The 27,003-nt window shown below is 37.7% G+C and overlaps 2 protein-coding genes across 3 annotated transcripts in view; both read right to left on the reverse strand.

The window, feature by feature from the left end:
* The window catches only part of LOC140340425 (uncharacterized), a 148,599-nt gene that overhangs the window by 57,835 nt on the left and 63,761 nt on the right, over window positions 1-27,003 (reverse strand). The gene's annotated exons all lie outside the window — the stretch shown is intronic.
* SIK3 (SIK family kinase 3) overlaps window positions 8,574-27,003 on the reverse strand; it is a 98,750-nt gene continuing 80,320 nt past the window's right edge. For both annotated transcript variants that reach the window (XM_072425618.1, XM_072425617.1), the window contains exons 16-25: window positions 26,678-26,831; window positions 25,532-25,657; window positions 23,220-23,320; window positions 22,533-22,642; window positions 22,128-22,449; window positions 20,191-20,975; window positions 16,314-16,480; window positions 15,310-15,445; window positions 14,354-14,505; window positions 8,574-13,377 (exon numbers count right to left, since the gene is read on the reverse strand). In XM_072425618.1, coding sequence (XP_072281719.1) covers window positions 14,360-14,505; window positions 15,310-15,445; window positions 16,314-16,480; window positions 20,191-20,975; window positions 22,128-22,449; window positions 22,533-22,642; window positions 23,220-23,320; window positions 25,532-25,657; window positions 26,678-26,831 — 2,047 coding nt within the window. In that variant the 3' untranslated portion in view covers window positions 8,574-13,377; window positions 14,354-14,359. The remainder of the gene's footprint in view (window positions 13,378-14,353; window positions 14,506-15,309; window positions 15,446-16,313; window positions 16,481-20,190; window positions 20,976-22,127; window positions 22,450-22,532; window positions 22,643-23,219; window positions 23,321-25,531; window positions 25,658-26,677; window positions 26,832-27,003) is intronic.

Here is a 27,003-nt window from a genome sequence, read left to right on the forward strand (position 1 = left end):
CTCATAAATGTTATAAATAAATGGATATGTGTGCATTATATAACATTGTAGTAGGTCACAATAGTTTGCATGAAAAATTAAGGTCATGACTATGATTTGTTAAATCAATTATCCAGTATGCTCTTCCAACCAGGAATGTGATGTACCACTGGTCCTAAAATGCTATGCATTTCAACATGTATATAGCAATTAAAAATTAGGACTGAAATAAACAGGAGAGAGCAATATTTATCTGCATATCACAAGTTTATTTTCAGGAATTCACTTCCAAAAATTATTTTTTACGTCTCAAAAAAAAAATCACTTAAAACAGCCATTTTATTACATCTTTTATAGATTTTTTTTCTAATCCAGCCTAAGGAAATTAAAAATATCAACCAGAAAACAAAACAAAATTACTTTGGACATACTTCAGATAAAGAGCAGTTTTGTTACATTCAGCTGATTCCTGCATGTATTGGATGCAAATAAACAACGGAGCAGAAACTACCATTATTTACAAGGTCATCTGTATTATTCTGAATAAAATGAAAATGCTATTGAAGAACCAAAGGGACCAAGTCGCTATAACAATGTGTTTTTGGTGTAAGCTCACTACTCTGGGAACACAGCACTGCGGGTTGTAAAAACCAGGTTTACTGATTTAATCTTGTAACAAGTGTTTAAAAGCTGTGCATTGTAAAGGTCTACCTAGGGTTTGATATTTAGATCATCACTTTTCCTAAAAGGAAATTATTCCTAACCACCACAGTGGCCCTCATGCTTCAATACTGTGAGTTACAGACTGATAAAAACTATATAGATAAGGATGGTTGGCATACTCAGACTTCCCTGATATGTATGCAGGTTTGCAGTCTTTGGGCTCTTGATTTGCCAGGCCTGTATGACGTAACTGCCACACATGTGCATGTAATGAGACTGTACAATGAACAGCACTGACAAGCAGACAGAAAAGAGTTTTTGCAGTCTCTTCTATTGTAAAAAAAAAACAAAAAAAAAAACCTGCTGTCAGCTTTTTGGGGGAAAACAGTTTAGTCCATTTTAACAAAGAAAAAAAACACAGGAGTTGTATTAATTTCCTATTCTATTCAAATTGTAAAAAATGTGTTAGCCACTACATATTAGATGGGTCTTAAGAGTCATAAATAATTAAGGGTCGAATAGGTAGGCTTCAGGATTTGCTTTTGTTCTAGCTCCTCAATGAAAAACACCAGGGACAACATCAAACTTCACTTGGAGTAAACTCAGAACAGAGAGCTGGGAACTACCTGCATCTGAATAAGGGGGTCTTTCATCTGGAGGATTAGGTGAGCTCTCAAACCACCCAGTGGAGCTTAAAGGTGCGTACACACTTCCAATTTTTATCGTTCCAATCGAACGACGAACGATCGATTGGGCAAAAAAGTAACCAACGACGCCGACGAACGAGGAAAGTCGCTGGAAACGAACGACCGGACCGACGGATCGGATTGGATCGTCGGCGTCGTTGGTTACTTTTTTTTCGAACGATTTTTGCCCAATCGATCGTTCGTCGTTCGTTTTGAACGATAAAAATTGGAAGTGTGTACGCAGCTTTAGTCCAGAAGCCTTCAGCAAACAATGATTATCTGAAAAGATAAGGACATGCAGATATGCTCCCTGATCTCCACAGACATCAAAAGTCTCCCAGGTGAAGAGCTGTGATATTTCTTGCACTCATTCACTGGCTTAATATCTAACATAAGGTGAATGCTCCAACTAGGCATGGAAATGGTGAAGTGGTTGGAGTAAAATCGTTTGCCACAGGAACTACAGAAATGACCCTCTGATTCAAAAGACCTGTGAGATCTACTAATCTGTTTGCTTACACAGGAAGATTAGGAAACCGAGGAAGTGGGGTGTATAACAGTTTAAAGCTCCTGGAAACCACTTTCTGCTACCAAGCATCTAAAATGTAATTAATCTGAGTGTCCAGAAATGGTAAATGCCTCCCTACAAACACTAGAATTGGGGGAGGACCTTAGGCTGATGAAGGCATGTCACAAGGTTTTGCAGTACTAGAGCTTGAGACCTTGCTTGAGAGCAAAGGTGGTAAAATAAGAAGGGCAGTTTTGTTGATTTTTTGAACAGCAGCAAAGACAACGTTTCTCTTAATTTTAGAGTAATAGCTAATAACTGTGACTTATCAAGAACAGGTTTGTCAGACAATAATTGGACCAATTCAAAGTCAGATAGAACCTTCATGGCTGATGGTTCAGAATAGGTAAATAAGATAAAAGAGTTTGCAGAAAATACAGTAGCATGATTGTGGTCTGTTCACTCAGTCAATGAATTGCTGGGCCATTTGGGCTATGAAGTCTTACATAACTGCCAAGACCCAATGTAAGGAAGACTCCCATGAAGGATCAGAGTGCCACAAGCTTCCAGATAACATTCACCACCCCGAGGATAGCCAAAAGGTAGCTCCAAACCAAGAAACCAGAGCTAGCAATGATTTAAAAAGAGCCTTGCCTAATAAAAAGTGAAGAAAATTTGCTTGCAAAATATATGCTAGTCCTGAAAAAGCATGAGATTTTTAGAGCACTAACAAAACACTGAGGCATCCTGGTAGTAGAAGGGGTTATCATGGGCTGGAGTACAGTATTGTTTGCTAAGGTCCAATTCCCCCGAAGGTAAGTTTTTTCCCTGGTAATAAAAACAGTGATCAATTTTGTGAATAAACTAAATGGCCATAGTAACATAAACCTAAACAATAATGCACATCAAATGTTCAACCCATCATGACCCAGTCCAGCTAATTGTCATCTCATAAATGGAATGCTTAAAATAGATGTGTTTGCTGAAACAACCAGATAGCAGCTGTTCATTTCCTGATGTTGGTTAGACAATAATAGATTGGCTTTGATAAAAGCAACTAACTAGTCAACTTCCCACCACTGGATGTGTTAACTGACCCCAATCTCAAGACCATTACTTTGTATTTTCCAGTGGAATGAAAAAACAAACATCAACCCACAAGCTACTGCAACAAGTAGTCCAGTTTAGGTGAACCAAAATCAGAATAAATTAAACATCCAATAATAATACTAAAATTACTATAATATCACCCCTAGGTGCTGAAAAAAAAACACTGGTGCCAGAAGGTACCATATACCTACCAGGACGTCTACATAGCTATGAAGCAAAAGTTGAAGACTTTAGGTAAAAGTATAAATAAAATTGGTTACAAGTTTTGCAATTTAGCATCCTCTTGTGCAAAACATATCAAGAGCTGCAAGAACATATCAAGATCATATCAAGATCAGGGGCATATTAAGTCTTCAACATTCACAGTAACAACTGCAACTTAAACATGTTATTCTCGAGAAAGGGATCTTTTTGTGTGTTCACACTACAATCACTAAATGGCACAAAGTCCAAAGATAATTACAGGATGCATAGCATGTCCTTATCCATGAACAAATGTTTTCATAAAAACCCTTTTTCGTCAACATGCACATTTTGATGATTGGTAAGGTTGTATTTTAGGTAGGAACATGTTGAAAGGGGAAGTATTAGGACGTATATAGTAGGGATACATACCAATAAAAAATATGTTTCCGAAATGCACAGTTATGGGAACTGTAAACTTGGATGGCAAAACACTGACAAATAGGGTGACATTATTATCTTTTGTCTTAGAACCCCAAGGATGTCAGAAACTTTAGATGGTTGTTAAATAACAAGTATTTCATATTTTATTAATAGTTTTAAAAAATGTTTAGCCACTAATCTCCTTAGGTGGTGGAGCTGAAAAAAAATCACTGCATTTTACAGAATACCGGGAATAATACATGGGCACAGGTGGAGTTTCAAGATACTTATTGTTAGTAATGATCTGGAAAACTGGTAGTATCATTAAACTGTCATAGCAGGTACTTTTGGCAGACAAAAACAGTATTCCATATAACATCTGCCAACCACACTATTAACCTCTTGCTGCCTTTTTCTGCCATTGAGGTTTACTGCCAGACTGTACTACAAGTTACTGGACCTCTGTTAGCTATGAGTATTTATATATGGATAACACTGACAGAAGATGGAAATACTTTAATATGACAGCAGACCTTAATGATATAGATGCACATGGTGGTCATTTTTTTTTCCTTTATTTGAAGAGCATTGCATTTACCAACAATTTTTTAAAACATTTAAAGAGACATAATGGTCTCCAAAGCAACCTTAAGTTCAACCTTGAGAATATCCTGTCCATGTGTTATTAGTAGTGCTGACTTCAAAGGGACATTATCAGGTTCCTTCATATGATCACTGGTCAATTTATTTTATGCCTGTATGTTAATAAACCGATTCTTTTCATAAAGTTATCTTCAGCTGCATAAACACATCTTATACAGAGGGCTCTGATTACTTGAGAGACTATGATATGCATATATATATAGCAATATTAGTGGAAAATCGTTTAGGGTAGCTGCTTGTGCAAATAAATGTCAGCACTCCTCCTTACCTTCACACATACCACTCTCTCAATTATTTGATCTTCTCAAGGCTATGTCTACAATCTCTGTTTTCACCAATATAATGGTATTCTCAGTATTGTCTAAGTGTTAAGCAAGTTATGAAAATCATGTAAACATGTCAATAAAACAAATTTTAATTCCAGGTTGTAACACTACAGGTCCAAGGACCTAATAAAGCAGTTCCCACACAATGTAGCATCCTGGAACTTTCTTCCTGAGCCTACAATTACACAATTATTTTTCATTATTTGAATTGATTCACCCAAATAGGAGTTGTTGAAGACATTGTGGCAACTTTGTTAATGCTTGAAGAATGTTCAAATCTTGTAATATTTGTATTCTTCATAGTTAAACCATATAACCAGAAACAAGGGCATTCTTCCGATCTACAAATTCTGCTTGCTTGTCATTAGATCTTGGATCTTACCTTTATTTTAGAGTCCTACAAACCCTGCTTCCAGGACCATTCTGAATTCTATTGTGGGGTTCTATGCTTGGCATTGTGAAATAGCGTTTTGGAAAAAATGCTTTAGGCTACATACACACGTACAATGGTTCTCGTTTGATAATTGGCTCAGGGCTGATATCAGACAAGAATCTTGCAAATGTACAGTGCTCATGGTCTGAACAACCGTCCTGGCGGATCCACGGACGAGGGACGATGAACAGTCGTAATGCAAGCGAAGGAGATCGCACGCAGCGGTGTACCACTCCGTAGTTCTCCGCTCTCCATATAGCAGAACAGTGCTGTATGTACAGCACTCATTCATGCATCGTGCAGTCATTTATCGTTGGAAAAGATTGTTAAAAAACCTTTCCAACGACAATTATAGCACGTGTGTACTTAGCATTAGGCCCAAAGACTGGCATTGTGGGGTCTAGTGGAAAGATTGGACAGGAGTTGGAGCTAGGGTTATTTAGACCATTCCAAAGAAGAAAATAAAGTCAAAATTTTCCAATAATGTTCAAAAGGCATACACAGAAAGAACATTAGATTCAAATATTTTTAATTTAAGTCAATATTGGAAAATAAACCACCACTGCATTTTTATTAATGAGTTCAAAGACGATCTCTGTATTTTTCCCTGGTCTAATATAAAATGAGGGGTGAAAGTGTCATTATTCCCCTTGCATTTTCATGTAAGCTAAAAGGATTGGGGTGAAAGACAGCAATATATATCTACATGTGGGAACTTTTACCCCAAGGGAAATAGGTTTGTTTATTCAGGTTGTGTGTGGATTCAACCAATGAAAACTTGGTCTCACATTTTGTGACTAATGCTTTACTTAATCAGGTACTTACACATCACTTTCAGCACACAAATAGCTGTAATTCACAGTATTTTAGTGGAGGGCTTGGTTACTTTGGCTTTCCTCAACAAAATCTTATGGGTCAAGGGTGATTTTTTCAGTAGCAAAACTTTACCAGCAGCAGAATTATTGAAAATCAACTTTCATTATAACTAGATAACGCTGGACCACCCCTGTCCAAAACACTGCAAAAGCATAATCACTAGTAATTGAGAAGTACTGAAGCAAGGAATTGTTTATTCAAAACTCAATAGGAAAATATAAGTTGAATTTAAATGGTTCTGTCACTAGAAATAGAATTACCCTGCTGATGTGGCCCATGGGGTTAAAGTGTAGGTATCTTAAATATAAAAGAAGCTTTGTAAAACTAAACATTGTACTCCTCCATCTGTATCTGAAGTGAAATAAATGGTCTAAATGTTGGGATGGCATCATCAACTCCAATAAACCAGTCACCAATTAATGTATCCCAAAATAAAACATATATTGCCAAGGCAAGATGTATAAGCCTGTGTGTACCACTTTTTGTGTCTGTCAAGAAATTCCACCACAGCCAGGTCTTTATTACTCAGATAGTTAGATGGTCACAAAACAGTTCAAGTCTTATGTCCATAAACTCTTAAGATCATCTGTATGAGCTTTTTATATACATTGGTTGATGTAAAGGGGTACATATAGGCGAATGTTTGTGTGACGTGTATGCGGTATGCACCACGTATGACTATTTTTGGGAATGTTTGCCACTCTCTGTAGCAAACAACATATCAGGCAGGAATATAAAATAAGAGAAATCTTAAAACAAAGAAAATAAAAGGATACAAAAAGATTCCAGGAAGAGAAAGGATGCATATAAAAAGCATGCAAATCAAAGATACAGAATATCGACCATTACTCCAAGAAGCTATCCAATAATTAGATCAGAGGTTGTTGGAATGTGGCTGTCATGCATTCAGAACAGGTAAACAGTGCTACTGCAACCTTAAATTGAAACTCATTATGTTTAAGAATTAAAAAGAAAAAAAAAGAAAAAAAAGCAAACCAAGTTCTGCTTGCCCTTATTTTGTGGATATAGCATAGATGTACTTTTAAATTGGCATTAGGTGGAAGAGCGTGTCCCTAGTATGTAATCATGTGTTACGGCTATAGTAACAGTGATTACTTTTCTGACACCACTTATTAAATTATGTAAGAATATGACCAAGTAAAAACTATTGGTGTAATATACCAAAGGAAGTTGCAGGCATGTCTGCCACTTTTGTTCAAGAGGTCTGTGCAAACTTCTGGGAAAAGTATTAAACCAAATGCAAAGGCAGTGTATGTGTATTCTTGTAAATCCTGTTTAGGCCTGCACTGCTGGATTTTCATTTTAAGGTCCCATAGTACTGAGTGTCATACCACACAACTATAAATCCTTACAACTGCTCATCCCATCTTTTGCTGCTAGGCCTAGCATCATAACTCAGTAAAGAAAAATGTGTGCAAATGTCAAAAAGTAACCATTGGGTGTCAGAACACCATAAGATTGCATGTTAGAACGGAGAAGAAATTATCAATATATCTAAAGTGAATAGACACAGCAGTATTATAAATAAGGAAAAAAATATCACCTAGGTTTTCAAAAAGATTAGAACTTTTTTTGGCATTCTCATAATTACAGTTAGAATTAGATTATCCTAAAGAATAAAGTCACTTACCACACAACTGTATACTGCCAATTGTTTTCATGTCAGGAAATATATCTAGCTTCTTAAGCAGAAAAAAATGTGTGACTAGAATACTTTCCTAAATGAGAACAATGCCCAAAACTCTTGATTTAGCATTCAGGAGGTTGAGGAAGATTTCACAAAAGAGTGAATTTTGATGGCAAAAAGGACAAAAACTTTACCAATGATTTAGACCAATCCAGGAAGAAAACAAGTATGCCAGCAACCAGCAATCTACTAACAATATTTCCGAAAGATTCAGAAAGTTGGTAAGTGGATAGTTGTAATGTCTTTCCTTTAAGGATCTGGAATAATCCTTCATTAAAACTCCTATGTGGATGATTGGTAGGTGGACTGCTGAAGCAAACGGAACAAGTAAAGTCAATGGGATTCATTCACCAGTGCAAAACGCCAAGCAGCAAGAGTGCTGAAATACCAAGATTTTCATTAAAATTTTAGTGAAAGACCAACATAAAAGTTGCCTGAAAGCTGAACTCCATTCAAAGTTGGATAGTGAAAAGATAATACTGTATACAAAACAGCAAGGCCTCAGCCATCGGATCAAGGCAAAAATGCATATCTGGAGGCAGTGGTTGGATAAATCAGGAGCAAAAAGTATTAGTGCACTTTGTTTCAAAGTGCACTTTCTCTTTTGTAAAATAAATGTAATAGTGTATCATGGAGTACAGAGATGTATTATTTTAGGTTTGTTATTTATGTTTGGAGTTCAGCTTTAATTACCCTTTGTCTAAAACAAAATCAAAAGTTCTGGGCTGTGCGCTCTCATTTAACTGATTGTCCTCCTAACTCCACTGAGAAACAGTTGCTGGGTATTCGCATGTTATATTCACCTCTTAAAACATTTTACTTCCATCTGTCACCTATGGACAAGTTAGTTGGCCCTCTACAAACTAAAGATGTGCAATGACCATAGATTTTAGAAATTAAAGAAAAAATTTGTTTAAATGAATAACATCAAATGTAAAACAAACACAACAATGGGCTTAAGTGAGGACCCACATGCAGACCTATATATTCTACCCTCTTAAAACACAAACTTCAGTTATTTTTTCTTTCTTTTTTTATTACCAATAATAATAATTATATAACAACATTTAGGGAAACAAGAAAAATGAGCTATGAAAAAGGAACATTTCTTATGTCAAATGAAAGATATGCAGTGGAAACCTGCTCAGATAAAGCAGTATATATATATATATATATATATATATATATATATATATATATATATATATATCTTTGTTTAGGTATTTGTGTTTATAAGAGAAAAGAGAGGCTCTTTGGGCCACTATTGAAATGAATTGGTGAGGAGTGCAGGGACAACACACACACACACAGACACACACACAGACAGACACACACCTGTGTGTATATAAAGACATACTGCTCCACTCCCTACACTACCTTCCAGACTGCTGTCTGGTTACACATATTCTTCATCCCATAATTAATGTCACCTATTTAATGTCATCCATTTATGGGGCAGGGTTTTATTGAACCGGAAAAAAAATTGTCTGGATTTGCCATAACTATGGTTGTTTCATAACATCACCAAAACCACCAGGTGGAAAGGAAATCGGAAGTAACAATGTTTAACCATTTGCAATATGCCTTATGCAATTTGCATCAAAACTATGGGCAGTTAACTTTTACAAGGCTGAAATGTTTCAAACTAAAATCTCTCTTGTATTATTTATGAAAGTGGGAAGAGGAAACAAAAGCGTGAAAAGAGAAGTTAAAGTTTAGCTATAGACGTAGGGTCAGAATCAATGGATCCATCCATGATGGTAGATCGTTCTAAAGTTTAAACCCTCCCTAAAGTGGAAGAAAACCCACAAACGACCCAAAACAAAAAAAAAAAAAATACACTTACCTTCAATCCTGCAGAGAAGTTGATCCCTCTAGAGGGTTCTTCCATCGGGTCCCGCGTCGTCCTGGCATCTGTCCTCCGGCTGTTGCGCTAGACGCAGCTATCTTTTCTCTGTTCTTCCGTGTTCTTCCTACGTCACCCGATGCAGCCGCGAGATTGGGGGGGGTAGATGGGGGGGAAAAAATATGGTGATCTCACTGTGGGATCAGCAATTTCTTTCCCTTTTGGTGAAAGGATTTCTTCTGAGCATGACCGAGATGCTCAGGCATGCGCAGAAGGAGGAGCCAAGCGCACCCTGGGATGTGTGATGTAGGTATCCCGGGAGGCTCTGCGCTCCCATTCATTTTCAATCACCTAAGCGATGGTAGGCACCAAACTTATCACTAAGCGTGATTGCTGCCAAGAGGTAGCCCACACAGTTTTTTTCAAGTATGAAAAACTTGCGGCCATCTGCGCTGCTCTATAATATGGGTGCTGGCTCCATTCATCACTTTGTATACACTGACATACACACTAACACACTATACCAGAGTTTCTCATTTAGGGTTCCTCCAGAGGTTGCTAAGAGTTCCTCGATCAATAGGAGGTTTGCGCCTTTCAGGTCAGTTTCACTGACACAACTGTTTTTTTTTTTGGCTATAAAAAATTTTTTCCACTGACCACAGCACTAATGCAGTGCAAGTTGTGGATTTGGTAATTATAGTAGGGGTCCCTGAAAGTTATGTCACGGTATTCCCCTATGTTAGAAAGTTTGAGAAACACTGCACTTTATTGAAATGCATATACTGAGAATGTCAGGCATTGGTTTAAATATCATGTCTCATGCGTTTATGTATCGGACACTATGCGAGGAGCGCTGTTCCAAATGGCACCACACATAGTATGAATGACAGTAAATAATTAGGTTATATCTTTGGGTCTCTTTAAAACAAGACACAAAAAATGAATGAAGGTTATATAAATGCCCACAAGTGACAGTGGACTAAACAGATGTAAGGTTTCAAGCTGTATAATGTGCTAATATTGAAACTAGAGATTGCTGGGCTTATCAGACATGGAAGTTTGGAGATGGATAACCAAAGGGCAACAGAGGTGAGGATGAGGAATCACTGTGCGTGTAATGTGTAAGATATATACTTTGGCAGGTTATACTGCAGGACAAAGTCTTGTTTGCATCAGTGATATTTGAACTGATTTTATGGCTTAAAAAAGCATGAATTGCAAACATGAAACTGCACTAGCAAAATATAGAACCAACAGTCTAAACTCCCCTCCATGAGTGAGCTCACAACAGGTCATTTAGGTACAAAGCCCCTTATTGATTAATTAGAAGGGAGATAAACAAAAGCATTGCCAAAATGTCATACTGCTCACTCATACATATCAATCTCTAGGAGCAAATGCCTTTATACAGACCAATTTACACTCAATATATATACATCCATACACAGATATATTTACACATACATACAAATGTACACAGTCCCCACACACACTCCATGTAAAACACCAAGATCTTTTTTTAACCCACTCGCAGCCAGATAGAAATTATATCCTCCTGGCATACAGTAGGTTAATTCTGACCATAATGAATGACAGACAAAACACAAAAAAAGAAATAATAAAAATAATCATATGTAAAATAAGTAGCATATTGCACCAGGCCTAATCTCCCAAGGGCCTCACAGGCACTGTGTGGGATCTGTGTCTCTCAGGGTGGGTAGGCAGGAGGACTTGGACACTTTGGGTGTTTATGCTAAATTTCAGCATAGCCATAATTACAGCAACAGATACAATACTCAAAATACTATACAAACAAATGATAAAAAACTACACTAAAGAGCTGACAGTTGGGCATGGCACATCTCAGCATTGTCGCTACAACATACATATTAAAAGACAGCAGCTTTATCATGTGCAAAATGGTGCCAAGATTTTGTACTTAAACCATGGGGGAAAATTATACCTGCTACTAGATAACGCTAGTAAGAAACTTACTCTGACTTCTGATATAGTGTTTTGAAGATAATGTCTTTATAAGTTTCTCAGAATCTTTTCTGTATTTTAACCTTTCTGTACACAAAACACAATGCTTACAGTGTATATAAAAATCGTACACACCACTGATAAAATGCAGAGTTTAGTTGTCCTCATAGAATTTTCCTGACATTTAGCCTGCTAAAGTTAGCCTGCTACAGCAAAAGCCATGGTTCACAGGGAGAGCTGACTAAGCATCAAAGGGATCCCATTGTTAAAATGTATCAGTCAGGAGAAGGGTATAAATAAAAATCCCACAGAGCTGGATATACCAAGGAACGCAGGGAAGACAGTCATCATCTTTGTGACAACAATTTTCCGTATTCTCCATGTCTTTTAGCAGGGGTGTGTACACTTTATACATCCACTCTATGTGCCAGCACCTTCATTGGCAGACTACTGAGTAACTATCTCAATAGGATGCTGCTTCCAGTAAAAGATATTAAAGCAGAACTTCAGCCAAACACTATATTTACAGTTGAACAGAATATGTAATATGTATTTTAGCTATCTCTGACAAACGACATAGTCAAAAAGCAACATGGCTAATAAAATACCACATTTAGGTAACTGTCATTTGCCGACTAATAAACCAGCTTGATAGATCACAAAGAGGCTGGAGTTCACTTAGAAGACATTCTGTGCTCTCTACTTCTGCAGCCCCAGTGCTTGAAAAGTTCTAGAAAAGCACCATCTTGAATTGCAACAATTTGCCTGGGTGATGGTGCTGGCATGTCCACACTTAATACTCGGGTAAAAGGGAATTAATTGATTTCAACAGAAACACATTTTGTGCAAATATAATAGCTTGCATTAGATGGTTTTGAATGCATAACTGGACCTAAGGGTAGCTTTCAAATTTGCTTGGAGCTCTGCTTTAATTTCCTTTATACCACATCATCTTATCTTTATACAATGTAACTCAGCCACAAATGTCTTGACATTAAAGATACAGTTCTCTGGAATTTGGCCATGAACTGGAAGATACAGGCTATAAGGAATGAAATCTTACAATGCTGCTTTCTAAATAGACCCTTTTACACAATAAGCTATAAAAATAGAACATTAAAAAATAAAATGGCACATACATCCTACCCACAGTGAATGGATAGGCCTTTTTTCTTTTCTTTGGCTTTTTTTTTCTTTTTTTTCCTTTTACACCTTAGGAAGAAGGATACAGAAAACTAAATGCTCTCAGATATACTGGTTAAAATAAAATAGTGCAATTTATGTAAAACTGAGCTTGATAAGTAAGATTCCAGACCCAGTGGATATTTATCAACATAAAAACAAGGACGCAGAACATAAAAATAAACAAGCTAGAGCAGACTGTGGAATACCTGCTGACATTTATATTCTAAAAAGAAGTTCACCCTAGGCACTAGTCACTCCTGCTACACCACCCTTGGACATCAGTCTCTTATACTGGTTACCCACAGGCTACAGTGTGATTTATGTCCCTGCTCAGGAACCAGCTGCATCAATAGTGAGGCTGCAGTCTCTCTTGCCACAATAGGTGCCAGACATCTATATAGAATTCTGTGCTGGTGTTTGTATATTTCAGCGACCAAATATTTCCCATCCTGCCAAAGCTATTAAAGCACCTTAGGAATAAAATCATTCTTCCTTTTCCCACCATTGCTTGCAAGGGTGACAAGTTCACAGATTATTCTCTGATCAATGAGTGGGTGTCTTTCCCCCCACAATTTTTCCCTGCCTTTTATTTTTGATACCCCCATATTTCTGAAGGGAGGACAGGTAAAACAAATATATAAAATAAAACAAATTGAATGATGGGGGGACGATCCCAGAATCCATCTGTGATGGGGAGGGTACGGCAAGTCAGTTCAGGGAAAGAGTACAAATGAAATTTGGCGCTAAAGCTGCAGATACTGTTGGTGTTCAGAAAGATGGGACCCTCGATTTCTCGACAGAAAACCTGTAAGAGATGAAATTGAACTTTCTTTAGTAATTTAAATAAACAAGAATCAGAGACTTAGCCTAGAACAAAAAAAGTCTTTTATACTTGTGATTATTTAGCTTTTGCTTGAACAATATTTTTTATTTTTTTTACAAGTCAGGTAAAAACAGAACAGACAAATCATTTAAAGTACTGTACAATAAATTTAATAAAAGTAAAATGTATGAATGACACATAAGGGGTTTTCACTGCATGTGAAACAAGGTAAAGCAAATAGTGATCATTAAATTGGACAAAATTCCAAATTGAGTGTAAAAATTTCTGTCTCCCCCACCCCCCAGCAGCTGCTCACTTTTACTCAAAAAGATGGAGCATTACTCCCTCAAGTAAGGGATTTTATTATTCACTGGTTGAAATATAATCTACATTTAAAGAGTAGATGCCAAATATACTTACTTGGGTGACATATTGCATAATATGAACAAGGTACCCAAACCAAAAACAAAGAAACAGGAAAGGTCATTATGGGGCATTATCATCATATATTCTTCAAACGCCCTGCAACACCTTCTGGGAAACTGTGTTCAGGGTTTGGAAAACCCTTTTAGAAAATGGTCTTGGCTTTACTCAAAAGATGAAAACAGAAAATGAAAACAACCATGCTGAAAGTGTTAACACAGATTTCAAACTGTGAACTCAATCCACTCGTAGCAGATAAGCTGGAAAAAATCTCACAAGAAGCTGTCACACAGGGGACTTTATAAAGCTGACATATGATAATTTTCAGGCAATTGAAATGCTTTTAATCAGCCTATAACTAGAAAACTTATTTAAACATTTAAGGCAACCTAGTATAGAAACCAGAATACAATAGACATTGAAGCTAGCAGGATGCCTCAATTAAGTTGTTGAAACAGCTTAAAAATTGTTGTACATATGGCCAGTACTACAGCATAAGCTTGGCCACTAGAAATGCATACCCTGAAAATCATACCTCTGCTCACACGCCTGCTTGCTCCATACTGAAGTTCATATCCGTGTGCTTGTACCCCAGTAGCATGGTTGTGGGGTAACAAGAGGTGGAGAGATGTTGCCCATTGTCTCCAATAACAGATAAATCTGTGTCTTCTGGAGTTCTCTCACAGTCTGTTAAAAAGCCACAGACACACAAGAAAAAAGTTTACTGTACTATAATTTACTGTAATTCTTACACCTACACATCGGTGTTTTACTTTTGTGTAACTGCATTCAGTCAATGGTATGCCTAATAAACTGGACCTAAACAAAACTGTATTACGTCTTTATAGTAAAAACTTTACTTATAGTAAAAAAAAAAAAAAAAAAAGCTTGCAATGCTTACATTTCTTGTGAAAATGCTGCCTCTACATTTTTTAAGGCCCAAGCATAGTCATACAGCTAAAGGCAAGGAGGCAATACGTGTTCTTTTCCATTCCACTATACTCAGTTAAAGTGTGTTTAAAGGGTTGCTGTTCGTGTCTCGGCTGGACCCACCCCTTTTATTTATCTTAGTGACCATTGTCACACAAGTCAGATGATTCTCGTCCGATAATTGCCCCAAGACTGAAATCGGACGAAAATCTGGCATTTGTACAGCGCTCGTCGTTCATGGATCCGTCCTAGCGGATATACAAACGAGCAACGATTGTAATGGAAGTGAAGGGAAGAGAGTGCAGTGGGGGGCTTCTCTGTTGTTCTCCCTCCTCCCCTCTTCATACAGCAGAACTGTGCTATATGTACAGCGCTTGTTCAGTCTTTTAAAAAAGTGTTTGTAGCCTAAGTAAAGGGAAACCCAACATTTTGGACACCGAGGGGTTATAAGGTTCACAGTCTACTGAACTACAGCAAACTTCAGTGGAAACAGTTGAAGAAATGGCTGTTTATATATACCCTTAGTAAACAGTAAACAAGCAATGGTAACAGTCTACTTACCTTCACCCTCCTCACCATCCTGGAGCTGCTGACTCCCCATAAGTGAAGAATGGCTCAAAACTGCATCTGCCATGCGTGCAGAACTCAGAGCCTTACCCGCCATTAAACTCATACCAGTTAAATTGTCTAGTTGCACCTGAAAATAAAGACATTAGAAAGTAAAACCATGCTGCTCTGAATACTTTTATAGTGCACATAAATGTAGCAATTAGTAATAAATCTATATATGACTGATGGTAAACAAGTGATTCATCATTAATTAAACACACTGCACTGTTCTGCGCATACAGTCAACTAAAAATATTAAGCAAAAATACTATTTTCCTATACTAATCTAAATTGGTGTTTCCTTGCCTTTTAACCACGTGGAAACTCTTAAAATAAAACTCAGGGAAGCTCTCTATATATAATTACTACATCCACAGCTCACAGTACAATATGTGGTGGTGAGTGGGAAAAATGTCACCCTTACAGATAGCCAAAAAGATCATTGGTGTCAGTTCAACGGATCCTAGAGGCCCAAATTGCTCATTGCTCAATGAACCTATTGCAACCTCCAGAGGAACACTGGTTGAGAAAAATTGATCTAAATGATCTATTACGTAGATTTGTATTTGGTCTTACGATCAGTTCTTCAACACAAAAGATTTTATTTATTTGATCAGTCATAAAAGATCAAGAATATCTGCCACGGCTGATTAACTTGGAAGAATCAAAACTAACTATAACCTCACTAAACTGATTGAATGGTTTTGTTTTTTGTTATTTTTTAATCATTTTGATGCACAAAAGGACAGATATTTTAAATCATGTATATGTTATAGGAGCACATCTAATGTATGAAATCCAAATAGCTCACATAGAAAATAGTAAAAAGGAGCAAAGATAAGTAAGTAAAAAGATAGCATTTGCAAAATGCTTCACATTTATTAATCTTCACGTATAAATGTTTTCTTCAGCATAATATCTGTATATATCCTCCCAATTAACTATGAAATACATACATAGGCATCATCACTAGTTTGGATGGTGTGGTGCCGCTGCAACATCCTGGAACGCGCTTGTTCACTAACCGACGACCTGGGAGAGTAAGGGACACCATTATGGTCTGGAACGTCCATGGCATGAGAAGGGGAAGCTTTGTCCATGCAGTTCACCGTAGCTCCTGGTTCTTAACAGAAATAGAAAGAAACTGATTAGTACAAGTTCGATTGTGGCCATAAAACCAATATATCTAATATCTAATATAGGCACTAGCTCATTTTTTTTTTGGTTGATTATAAAACACATTATGTAGAAGGAAGGGGTTTCTGTAGTACATAGGAGATGAAAACAGGTAGGAATGACTATACTAATTGGTATATATATTACAGCAGATGTGGTTTAGCTTACTACAGTCATTTAAGCTCACTCGATATTTGTCAGAATCATCAGGTATTTTTTCTATAGGAAAAAGTGCATGTAATGTATTATTACAAAGATGAAAAACTCTTTTTATCACATATACTCTATAAGTGGATAATGAAAGGGAAACTTAATTTTCACTTATGTCACAATAAAACATGTCCATTTTCATCACAGAGATTTTACAGTGCTGACATGCTGGTAATTGTCATATCAGCAAGAAATAAAGTGCTCGACTATGACATTGCTCATTTAAACTGGTAAAAATATCTGCGTATGGGGTGCCCACATGGGATGATTTTTGTATAGCGTAACAAGCTAGATTTAACTTTACCAATAAATCATTTTCCCAACAAATAGGGAAATCATTTTGACTGTTTTCAATTGTAATTGGTCCAAAGCAATCAATTTTGGGCCTTGAATGTCAATGAATTAGTTACTGAGTATTCAATCATCTCAAGTCTGACTGGGAACCACTTTAGAGCCTAGCTGCTCAAGCTGTAGCTTTCTTTGATCTTTTATAATGGTTCTTACTAAAAGAAATATCAAATGTGGTACAAGCAATTTTTAGGAGGGCTGCTAGGAGCACAACTAAGAAAATAAAAAATTGTAAGGGGCTAAAAATAGTAGTGTTTTCCATTAGTTTTGTATAATGCATCATTAGATTTTTAATCTCCAACTTCCCTTTTAGAATGATTTCAATCTCTGACCATCTTCTGAAGCACTTTACTAATCTTTGGCTATATGTTGTAAAATCATGCCCATAGACTAAATATAGCATTGGGGAAATATGACACTTTAACAATTTGCAGCAGGGACTTTACAAAGTAAAGGAAACAACTGTTAAACTGCAAATAGCAAGAAAAAAATACTTATACTCGCTAAGGAGTGATGAAGTGGCCTACATATTACATTATAATTACCAAATAGCCCTTATTTAAAAGCTCAGCATCTTGAGCTTACTATAGTAGCCCCTAAACTTAGTACACATCTAGTTTTAATTTATTTGGGTATCTTATATCAGCACATGAGCATACATTTGTACATGCTAGAATCCTGGCATCTGTAAGCTAACAAGAATATACCAGGGTGGCAGGATGCAATTTCAGCATATGCAAATGTTATATAAAAAATATCCTCCTGACAAAATTAAGTAGATACAGGTACAAATGAAGTACCAGAAAAGATGGTATAGGTAGTACTGTTCACTTCTATGGAGTGGAGCACAGTGGGTGCCATTTGCTCGTTATCTCCCCTTTCCCTCTTCACCGAACAGAATGGCGCTGTGTGGACAGCACTCGTTCGATCATCAGTCAATGGAAACGATCACAAAAGATTGTTCATGGAGACAATCCTCTGAAGTCCATTGGATGTCTATACAAGGCTTTAGTCTGCCATATTATGCAAATAAGCAATGTATTATGATGGGCATTAAAAGTTTGTATTTAATGGTGTCTTTTTTTATTGAAAGGTATGTAAAATCTAAGAATGAAATTGTTCCCTTTTGGTATGGTATACCATATATGATTTCCTGCAAACTCTCTTGGTAATCCAAACACACTTCCTATCCTCAAGTAACAATACTGCTCCTCCATATGTACAGTATTGTGAGTGTGTGTTGTCACTCTAAGATAGGTAGTGTGTTATTGGCCACATTACCAGGTAAAAATAAAATTAATTGCTTTAAGTCTGACTAAAGTCTGATATGCTAAGGTATAATAAAATCTTTTGGGGTTTAGATACACTATAAAGAGACCTTGTCCCTGGGTTGAGACCCAACCTGCAAAACAATTGCAGGTAAAAGCAAAAACCTGCAATTTGACTTTGAAGTAGCTAGGGATTTGACCACCTTCTCTAACCTTCCTACATATCCTTTAATGTAGTTGCTAGAGAAGCAGTTAATGGGTAGATTATAGCGTGTCACTTAAAGCGTACCTAAATTCAGAATTTTTACTTTACATAAAAGGGTAGACAACCCTTTTAAAGTAAAAATTTTGTTTCTGGGGCATGTGCAGTAGCAGCCTTTTCATCAATAGGGAAAAAAATTTCTGATGTCAGACATGCACCGTGAGATCGGCAAGTTTTTTCCCAATCTATGTCACTTGATCTCAGGCCTGTGCAGTGTGAGATCGGGTGAGGTAGGAAGAACGCAGAAGAAGAGAGAAGATGTTGGCGCCTGACACTCCCTCTGAACCCGGCCGAAGACGGATACCAAGACAACGCGGGACCCGATGGAAGAAACCTCCGACGGATAGACTGATCTGCAGGATTGAAGGTAGGTGTGATTTTATTGTTTTGGGTTTACTTCCACTTTAGGTGACAACCTTGAGTCTGCTGGGACATTGGACTTTACACCTAGGAAGGTGGCACCAAGCAGAAGTCTCAGATCTTTTGGTACAATGGAGACATTTACAGGTAAATAACATGCATAAAATGGTAAATACACATATATAGTTAAAGCTATGCTAAAGTTCCACTTTTTAGAACCCATGATCAGGTCCATTAATGCAGAAAGGGACAGACAATGTCCCTTCTTCAAATATTCTTCTCTGTCTGATCGCTCCGGTTTTTAGGCAAAAAGTTGGGCTGTGCACACTCAACATCAGCTTTGGTTGACAGGAAACCCGGCATTATGTTTTACAGGCCGGACATTCAAGATGGTTTAGGATCATCTACCAGAAGGTAAGGAAGAAGAGGCCAGCGCCTTGTGAGGGAACGGGGAGACATGCGTAATGCACGTTTAGTTCTACTTTAGGTAGATTGTTATTGAAATGTACAGTGTGGCAACAGGATCTCTTTTTTATACATACAAAGGCTTGGATTATAAGGACTTCTTGAAGTAAGTCCAAGAAGCAGACAGATAACAACTCATTAAGATAATAGTTCAAGCCATAAACTCATTCACCACAGTGACAGTTATTTTTTAATAACTTAATATTAACAAGCACTTTGTACACTTCTCTTCACACACGCTTACCCCCTTTTTTTTTTTTTTTTTTTTTTTTTTTTAAGGTTTATACTAATGCAAGTAATTCTTAACAGTATATGTAAACCCAATCACTAAAACCTCATATAACATATTTATGTAATTTTACATATGCAGATTTAAAAAAAACTTGGGTTATCCTGCTGAAAAGTCCTTGTTCAGGCACTTTTCCCCCCACTTAGTATTTATTTGGGAGGCAAGTCTAACACACAATATACAGACAGGGTCCTCTGACAAAAACCCCTCCTGAGAAATGTCATGCAGCTTATTATAAAGTGCATGAATGTAGACAGAAAGAGGCTGCAGGATATTTGCAGCACGGAGATATAACAAAATAAAAAAAAATGGTAAAAGGTATTTTTATTTAAAAGAAAAAAAAACATTTATTTTACATGGCACTTTAGTGAGCTAAGCATCCTCCAGTTAGGGTTTACATTTACTTTAAGTAACCAGTTACTGATAGTCAGCATTATTTGTCCTTTTCCAATTACCTCTGCTGGTAATCTTGGTCCCACTGTATGAATTCTGTGGCTGATACTGTTGTGTCCCCAGCTCATGTTCTCTGAGTGCCGATGTCCCTAGAAGAGATTCTGAATCCCCATGCCCAGTCTCTTGATGGGGTTTGCTTAAACCTCTGACAGTTTCTCTTTCCCCCACTCTATGTCCTTCTCCGGTACAGTCCTCCTCCATGCTTTCTGAATGTAGAATGGATGGGTGAAATCTGGGTGGTGGAGGAGTAGGTGCTGCTTGATGCATACATTCTTGTGCTCGAATCTGAAGAAGATTGTGGTAAGTTTCAGGAGGACTCTGGAAGGAAAGGTTGCCTGTGTCTCCTTGACTCAGGTGCTGGTTGAACAGTTCATTCAACTCCTGTTGCTGTTGCTGGTGTTGTTTTATAAGCTGCATAAAATCAGCAGGGGGCAGGCGTGCATCTGCATGGCCAGTCAGAGAATGTCGTGGGGACAGCAGACCCTGAAGCATGTGTGGTAGTTGCTGGTGGTGCCTCGTGTACGTGCTAGGTGTGGGTGACAGCAAGGCCTGCTGCAGAGCAGATGCAGTGTAGTTCTGTTGGGGGGTTTGCGGGAATGAAGGGTACTGTTCTAGCTGAGGTACTTTCAAGGCCTGATGATAACTAGTGCTAGCAGTAGGGGTGTACCCCCCACTTCCTTGTGTAGTGTAACCTGTAGGGGGAGCCCGTTGCTGATCAGAGAACACATGAGGGTGCAGGTGAGTCTGGTCATAGTTTGTTGAGGGAGAGTAACGGCCCATATTTAGACTGGAAAAAAAAAAGGAAAAAAAGTATGGCTATATCAGGTCTGCATATAATTATTACAGATGTTATTTTGCTCGTCTATAACTTGCTCTCACATTAAACCTAAAGCAATTAAACTTTTGTGCTGACTAGTTTTCATATTACAGACATCATTATTTCTTCCCTGTTGCAATTAGCAGATAGAAAAGCCTTGGATGTGTACACATATCACAAATATTTCAATACATGTGTATCAAACACTCTCACAGGTATAGGTATACACTATTCAATTTTTTTTTTCAACAGAATTTACAGACTATTTTATTTGATCTGTAGCCTGTATGGTCCTGAAGCATAGAGCAGTGGTCACCAACCTTTCTAACAGCAGGGCCTGGTAACATAGCATAAACATTTTTTCCCAGTCCGGTATATGAACAGCTGACACTACTCTGCTATTCTCAGCAGCTCGGCCTCCTGTCAGCACACTAGCTGAGAATATCAGAGTAGTGTAAGAGAGATGGGGTGCTGTCAGGTGGCAGAGCTGCAGAGAAGTGTAAGCCTTACATACATTGCTCTGCCATTCTCAGCAGTTCCTGTGTAAGCACTGTGAGGAGAGCCGCCTGCACTCCCGCTGGTTGCCCTCCTGCCGTCACTAGCTTTAGAACAGTGTAAGGAGGGCTGCCGGCGCTCCCGCTGCCCGTGCTTCTGCCTTTTTTCATTTGCACCCCCAACTCACCAGCCACGGACCAACATCGATCCACGGCACGGGGGTTGAGGTCCTCTGGCATAGAGGGCTGTGGTGTTAGTTAAGAAGTGTGAAAAGCACATTTGTTACCTAATCTTTCCAGTCAAAGACACTTAACTACACTAGGCATTTGTGCTTTGGTCATTCCACTTATATCCATATAAGCCTAAACATATGTGTAAATACCACACAGCATGAAAATATACTGCCCTACTTGTCATACTACCAATAACTACAGTACACATCAAGTAACAAGTTTCAAGCAAATGGAAAAACAACACCATGGCAATATCTGTTCTTTTTTGCAAACCTAATAAGTTCTGTTTCAAACAACCATGAAACCAAGTTATTAATTTAACCACAGGAAACTCCATTGTCTTTTTTTTTTTTTTTTTTTTCAATAATCCACCCTCTTTTGCCCATTATTTTACCTGTGCACTTCAGCACTGTCAGCACTCAGCTGCTTAGATAACGGTCTGTGGGTGTAGCTGCCCAAAGAAGCCATAAGCGATGCTCGCTGCATCTGTATGTGGTTGGCACAAGGATTAACTGGGATAGCCCGCGAAGCTCCAGACAAGTCTGATGGCTCTTGCACCTGGATGGTGACTTGCTGTGCAGACTGCTGCTGGTTCTGTTGCTGCTGAATGCCTATGCGTGGCAGTGTAATGCAAGGCGGAGGGGAGCTACTGCTAGAGGGCTGGTAAAGACCACTGTGAGTAGGCATCCCTTGATACTGTGTGGAAGGGGGGGCTCCTTGGAAAACAAGAAAACAAATGTTTTACTTAGAAACATATACTAGATAAATTGTAGCATGTTGATGAGATAGGAATATATACCATGTGTCTGGAGCATGGCACTGGTGGATGGCGGAGGACTGTTGTTTGGCTGTCTGTAGAGGTGGTTGCTGGCTGGGTTTGGTGGAGGGCTGGAAGGCTGAATTCGCAGTCTAAAAGAAAAGGAAAAGAAACAGAAAAAATGAACAACATTTAAACACAAAAAATCTCCCCCCCCAAGAATTAGAAAAATAAACATATTGGGAAATGCTGTATACAGTTGCTTTTAAGTGAAAATCTATTTGCACTTCATTACATCAATCCAGTTTTTACATTTCAGATAAATAATAACAGATAGGCATGTGGCAGAAGAGCTCCCAATGCCAACAATGGAAATGCACACAGAAACAAGTTTACACCTCTAACCCAATCAAAAACTGAGAATGTGTGCACGAGATTACAAAAAAACCTCAACTAAAAAAATGAATAGTTTCCATAATACATACAAATATACAAGTATATTTATGTATTTATGACATCATCAAGTTTTTAGAAGAGACATTTAAGAAAGGTAAAAAACCTTTAATTAAAAAAAATAAATAAATACACTGACCTGAAGCATAGAGGTCTGTGGTGTCAGGTATGACGTGGGAAATACATATATGTTACCTAATTTTCCACAAATTCAGTGGCCCCAGTCATACAGTCACAAACTCAGCTCTAGTTTACCAAGGGGGAAAAATACATTACCTCTGAAGCTGGTGGGTAAGCAGGGCTGGCTGATTCTCCCCGGCAGTTACAATGGTTGCCGACTGAAGAGGAGGTGATGGTTGTGCAGAACGGATACAATCCTAAAATATAACAAAAACCTTATTATATTTGCTTTTAACAGGGTGGATCAATTGAAATAGAAAATATAGATGGTAGTTGCTATTGCAGGCGTCCTCCTAAAAATGGTCAATACCTGGCTGTATCTGACTTCAGTATGTTTCATCCACAGTGCTGGAACTAGCAATGTTAAAAATTTGTGGCTTTTTTTAGAAAGTACTGGAGCCAAAGCATCAGAATGAGAGCCAGGGAATTAGTATTATAAAAAGGATAAGTAATTGCAGCCTTCATTATTCTCTCATGAGAGTGTCCCTGCAGGCTGGTCAAATCTAGGACAGTGACAGCAAATCAGACCAATCCTGAAGGTTTGCAGGGAATTGAACAACTGTTTTATGAGGGGACAATAAATTTGTTCCTACTAGAACTACACAATCACATTGCACAGCACAAAATTTTCCTTTCTATAAACCTATCAATACTACAGTGGATATATACAGTTAGGTCAATAAATGTTTGGACAGAGACGACTTCTTTGTAATTTTGGTTCTGTACATTACCATAACTAATTTTAAATGAAACAACTCAGTAGCACTGATTGCATAAAAATGTGAGGAACTAAAGCCTTTTTTTTTAATTTTTTTTTTACACAATCACTTTATTTCAGGAGCTCAAAAGTAATTGGAAAATTGACTCAAAGGCCATTTCCATCCTGCTGTGAACAGACAACATGCAGTCAAAGGAGATCTCCATGCAGGTGAAACAAGCCATCCTTAAACTGCAAAAACAGAAAAAAACCCATCAGAGAAATTGCTACAATGTTAGGAGTGGCAAAATCTACAGTTTGGTACATCATGAGAAAGAAACAAAGCACTGGTGAACTCAGCAAGGTCAAAAGACCTGGACGTCCACGTGGTGGATAATTACAGAATCCTTTCCATGGTGAAGAGAAACCCCTTCACAACAGCCAACCAAGTGAACAACACTCTCCAGGAAGTAGGCGTATCGACATCCAAGTCTACCATAAAGAGAAGACTGCATGAAAGTAAATACAGAGGGTGCACTGCTCATGAATCAAAGCATACCACATCATCGGTAAAACATGGCGGAGGCAGTGTGATGGCTTGGGCGTGCATGGCTGCCAGTGGCACTGGGACACTAGTGTTTATGGATGATGTGACACAGGACAGAAGCAGCCGAATGAATTCTGAGGTGTTCAGAGACATACTGCCTGCTCAAATCCAGCTAAATGCAGTCACATTGACTGGGAGGCGTTTCATAATACAGATGGATAATGACCCAAAACATACAGCTAAAGCAACCCAGGAGTTTATTAAAGCAAAGAAGTGGAATATTCTTGAATGGCCAAGTCAGTCACATGATCTGAACCCAATTGAGCATGCATTTCACTTGTTGAAGACTAAACTTCGGACAAAAAGGCCCACAAACAAACAGCAACTGAAACCCGCTGCAGTAAAGGCCTGGCAGAGCATTAAAAAGGAGGAAACCCAGCATCCGGTGATGTCCATGAGTTCAAGACTACAGACTGTCATTGCCAGCAAAGGGTTTTCAACTAAGTATTAGAAATGAACATTTAATTTTCAGCTTTTTAATTTGTCCAATTACTTTTGAGCCCCTGAAATGAAGTGATTGCGGTAAAAAAGGCTTTAGTTCCTCACATTTTTATGCAATCTTTTTTGTTCAACCCACTGAATTAAAACTGAAAGTCTGCAGTTCAACTGCATCTGAGTTGTTTCATTTAAAATTAATTGTGGTAATGCACAGAACCAAAATTAGAAAAAAAGTTGTCTCTGTCCAAATATTTATGGACCTAACTGTATATATAACCTGCTGGGGCTCATAACTCAAATGTGCACAATATGACCATTTATTGAGCAATAGTTTGCATTGGTAAGTTTTGTAGATATCAATTTTATTGTAAGTCATCAATTTAAGATGCACACTGAGTTTAGAGTATTTAAATATAAAACATAAAGAAGGTTAGATTACACTATGCTGACTTGATGAGGTCTAATTCATGTGGACAGTTCAGCAGCTACTATTTTACAACTTCACACATACCTGGCAGCTTCTGATAAAGTAGTATAGGATAGTTCACTAACCTCTGGTTAGCTGCCTCAACGTGACCACCTTTTGTTCTGACTTTAGATGTAATTTGAAGTGTACAAAAAAAGATGCAGAATCATTATTATTAATGACAGCAGGTAAGCATGTACCTGAAATTGCTGCTGCAGGATATGGTGGTGATGCTCTTGCTGATACATGACGTGTTGCTGCTGAGTGTGTTCCAGAGTTCTCTCGTCCATGGTTACACCATACATCTTTTGAAGCTGCTCACACTCCTTAAATGAAGACAAAGTTACTAATCATCACATAGCACACATGCAATCTTTATGCATATATTAGCACTACAAACACCAGATGCACCTTCTTCAACAAATGCTTTCTGTCATCCCTCCCCACTAACAGATCCACACAAAATACATATGCACTGATCAACATAAATATCATAAGGATGAAAAAATTATGGCACAGTCAATTAAACAATCTGTTACCTTTACTTAAAAAAAGAATTGGGGAAATTCTAAAAGAAAAAAAAAAACACACACACACACACACACACGAATTAAATTCTTAATATATTGCAAACGTGTTTGCACAGACACAATCTGCAACATACGGACACAACCAGCTACATTTCTGAAGAGACATTCGATACTGTATGGACAGGTTGAACCTTAAAGTTTTATTTGATTAAGTTGTTTACTTTATGTTAAAAGGACAATACAATAGGGTACAATTATAAAAGCTGTCTTATCATTTGCAAATGCTAATTTGTTGCTTCTTTAATTTTTATTGCAAGATAAGAAGAGATCTATTTTTTGTAAATGTGCACCTTTAAAAAGTGGCCTTTAACACTTACATGATCTGGTTTACACAAATGTTTTCCTACAAGTGCCTGAAAACAGCATTTGGTGCTTGTGTACATTTATAAAGGCTTTTTTATTTTTTTCCCCCAGACGAGATAAGAAAGAGGAGTGAAGAATGCCTACCAATATGATCAAATGAGCGTTTTAAAGATTCATTTGTACAATAATATAAGATCATTGGAAAGAATGTAAATTCAAAACCAATGTTTAAGAATGGGGAAACCCGTAAATTAGACCTAAGGTCTGTAAGATGTTAAATTTACCACTAAAATAAGTGTTAATAGTTGCAGCACAACTAGACAGCTGCTCTTTGGTCACACTATCTTCAAAAGTCCAATCTGTTGCACTGGTTGTAAACAGACCCAAAGAAATATGCACACAAATTGCACATTCATTATTAGTAACTGCTTTAAATAATGTCCCTAGCTTTACCTGCTGAAGCTGTTTAATGCTGCTGTTCTGGTTCCCCAACCTTTCCAGGTGAGCCTTAAAGGCCTGGATTGTGGCAGCTCCATCAGAGAACCTTCGTACTGGGGAAAAGCGCTCGGCAGGAAGATGAAGTGTATTGGAGTCTTTATACATTGAACTGAAAGCAGATAAAAAACAGTCTTCAAATGGGCATTCTAACAGTTTCAATATTCTAAACATTTTCATCTTGGATTATTAATACAGATGAATTTTCACATTGTCAATTTATACTGTTTTCATGTAAAAAGCCTACCTGCTGACCCACTAATATCCCTGTTCAGTATTTGTCA

The sequence above is a fragment of the Pyxicephalus adspersus genome, chromosome 11 (genome assembly GCF_032062135.1).
Source record: "Pyxicephalus adspersus chromosome 11, UCB_Pads_2.0, whole genome shotgun sequence".
Taxonomy (NCBI): Eukaryota; Metazoa; Chordata; class Amphibia; order Anura; family Pyxicephalidae; genus Pyxicephalus; species Pyxicephalus adspersus.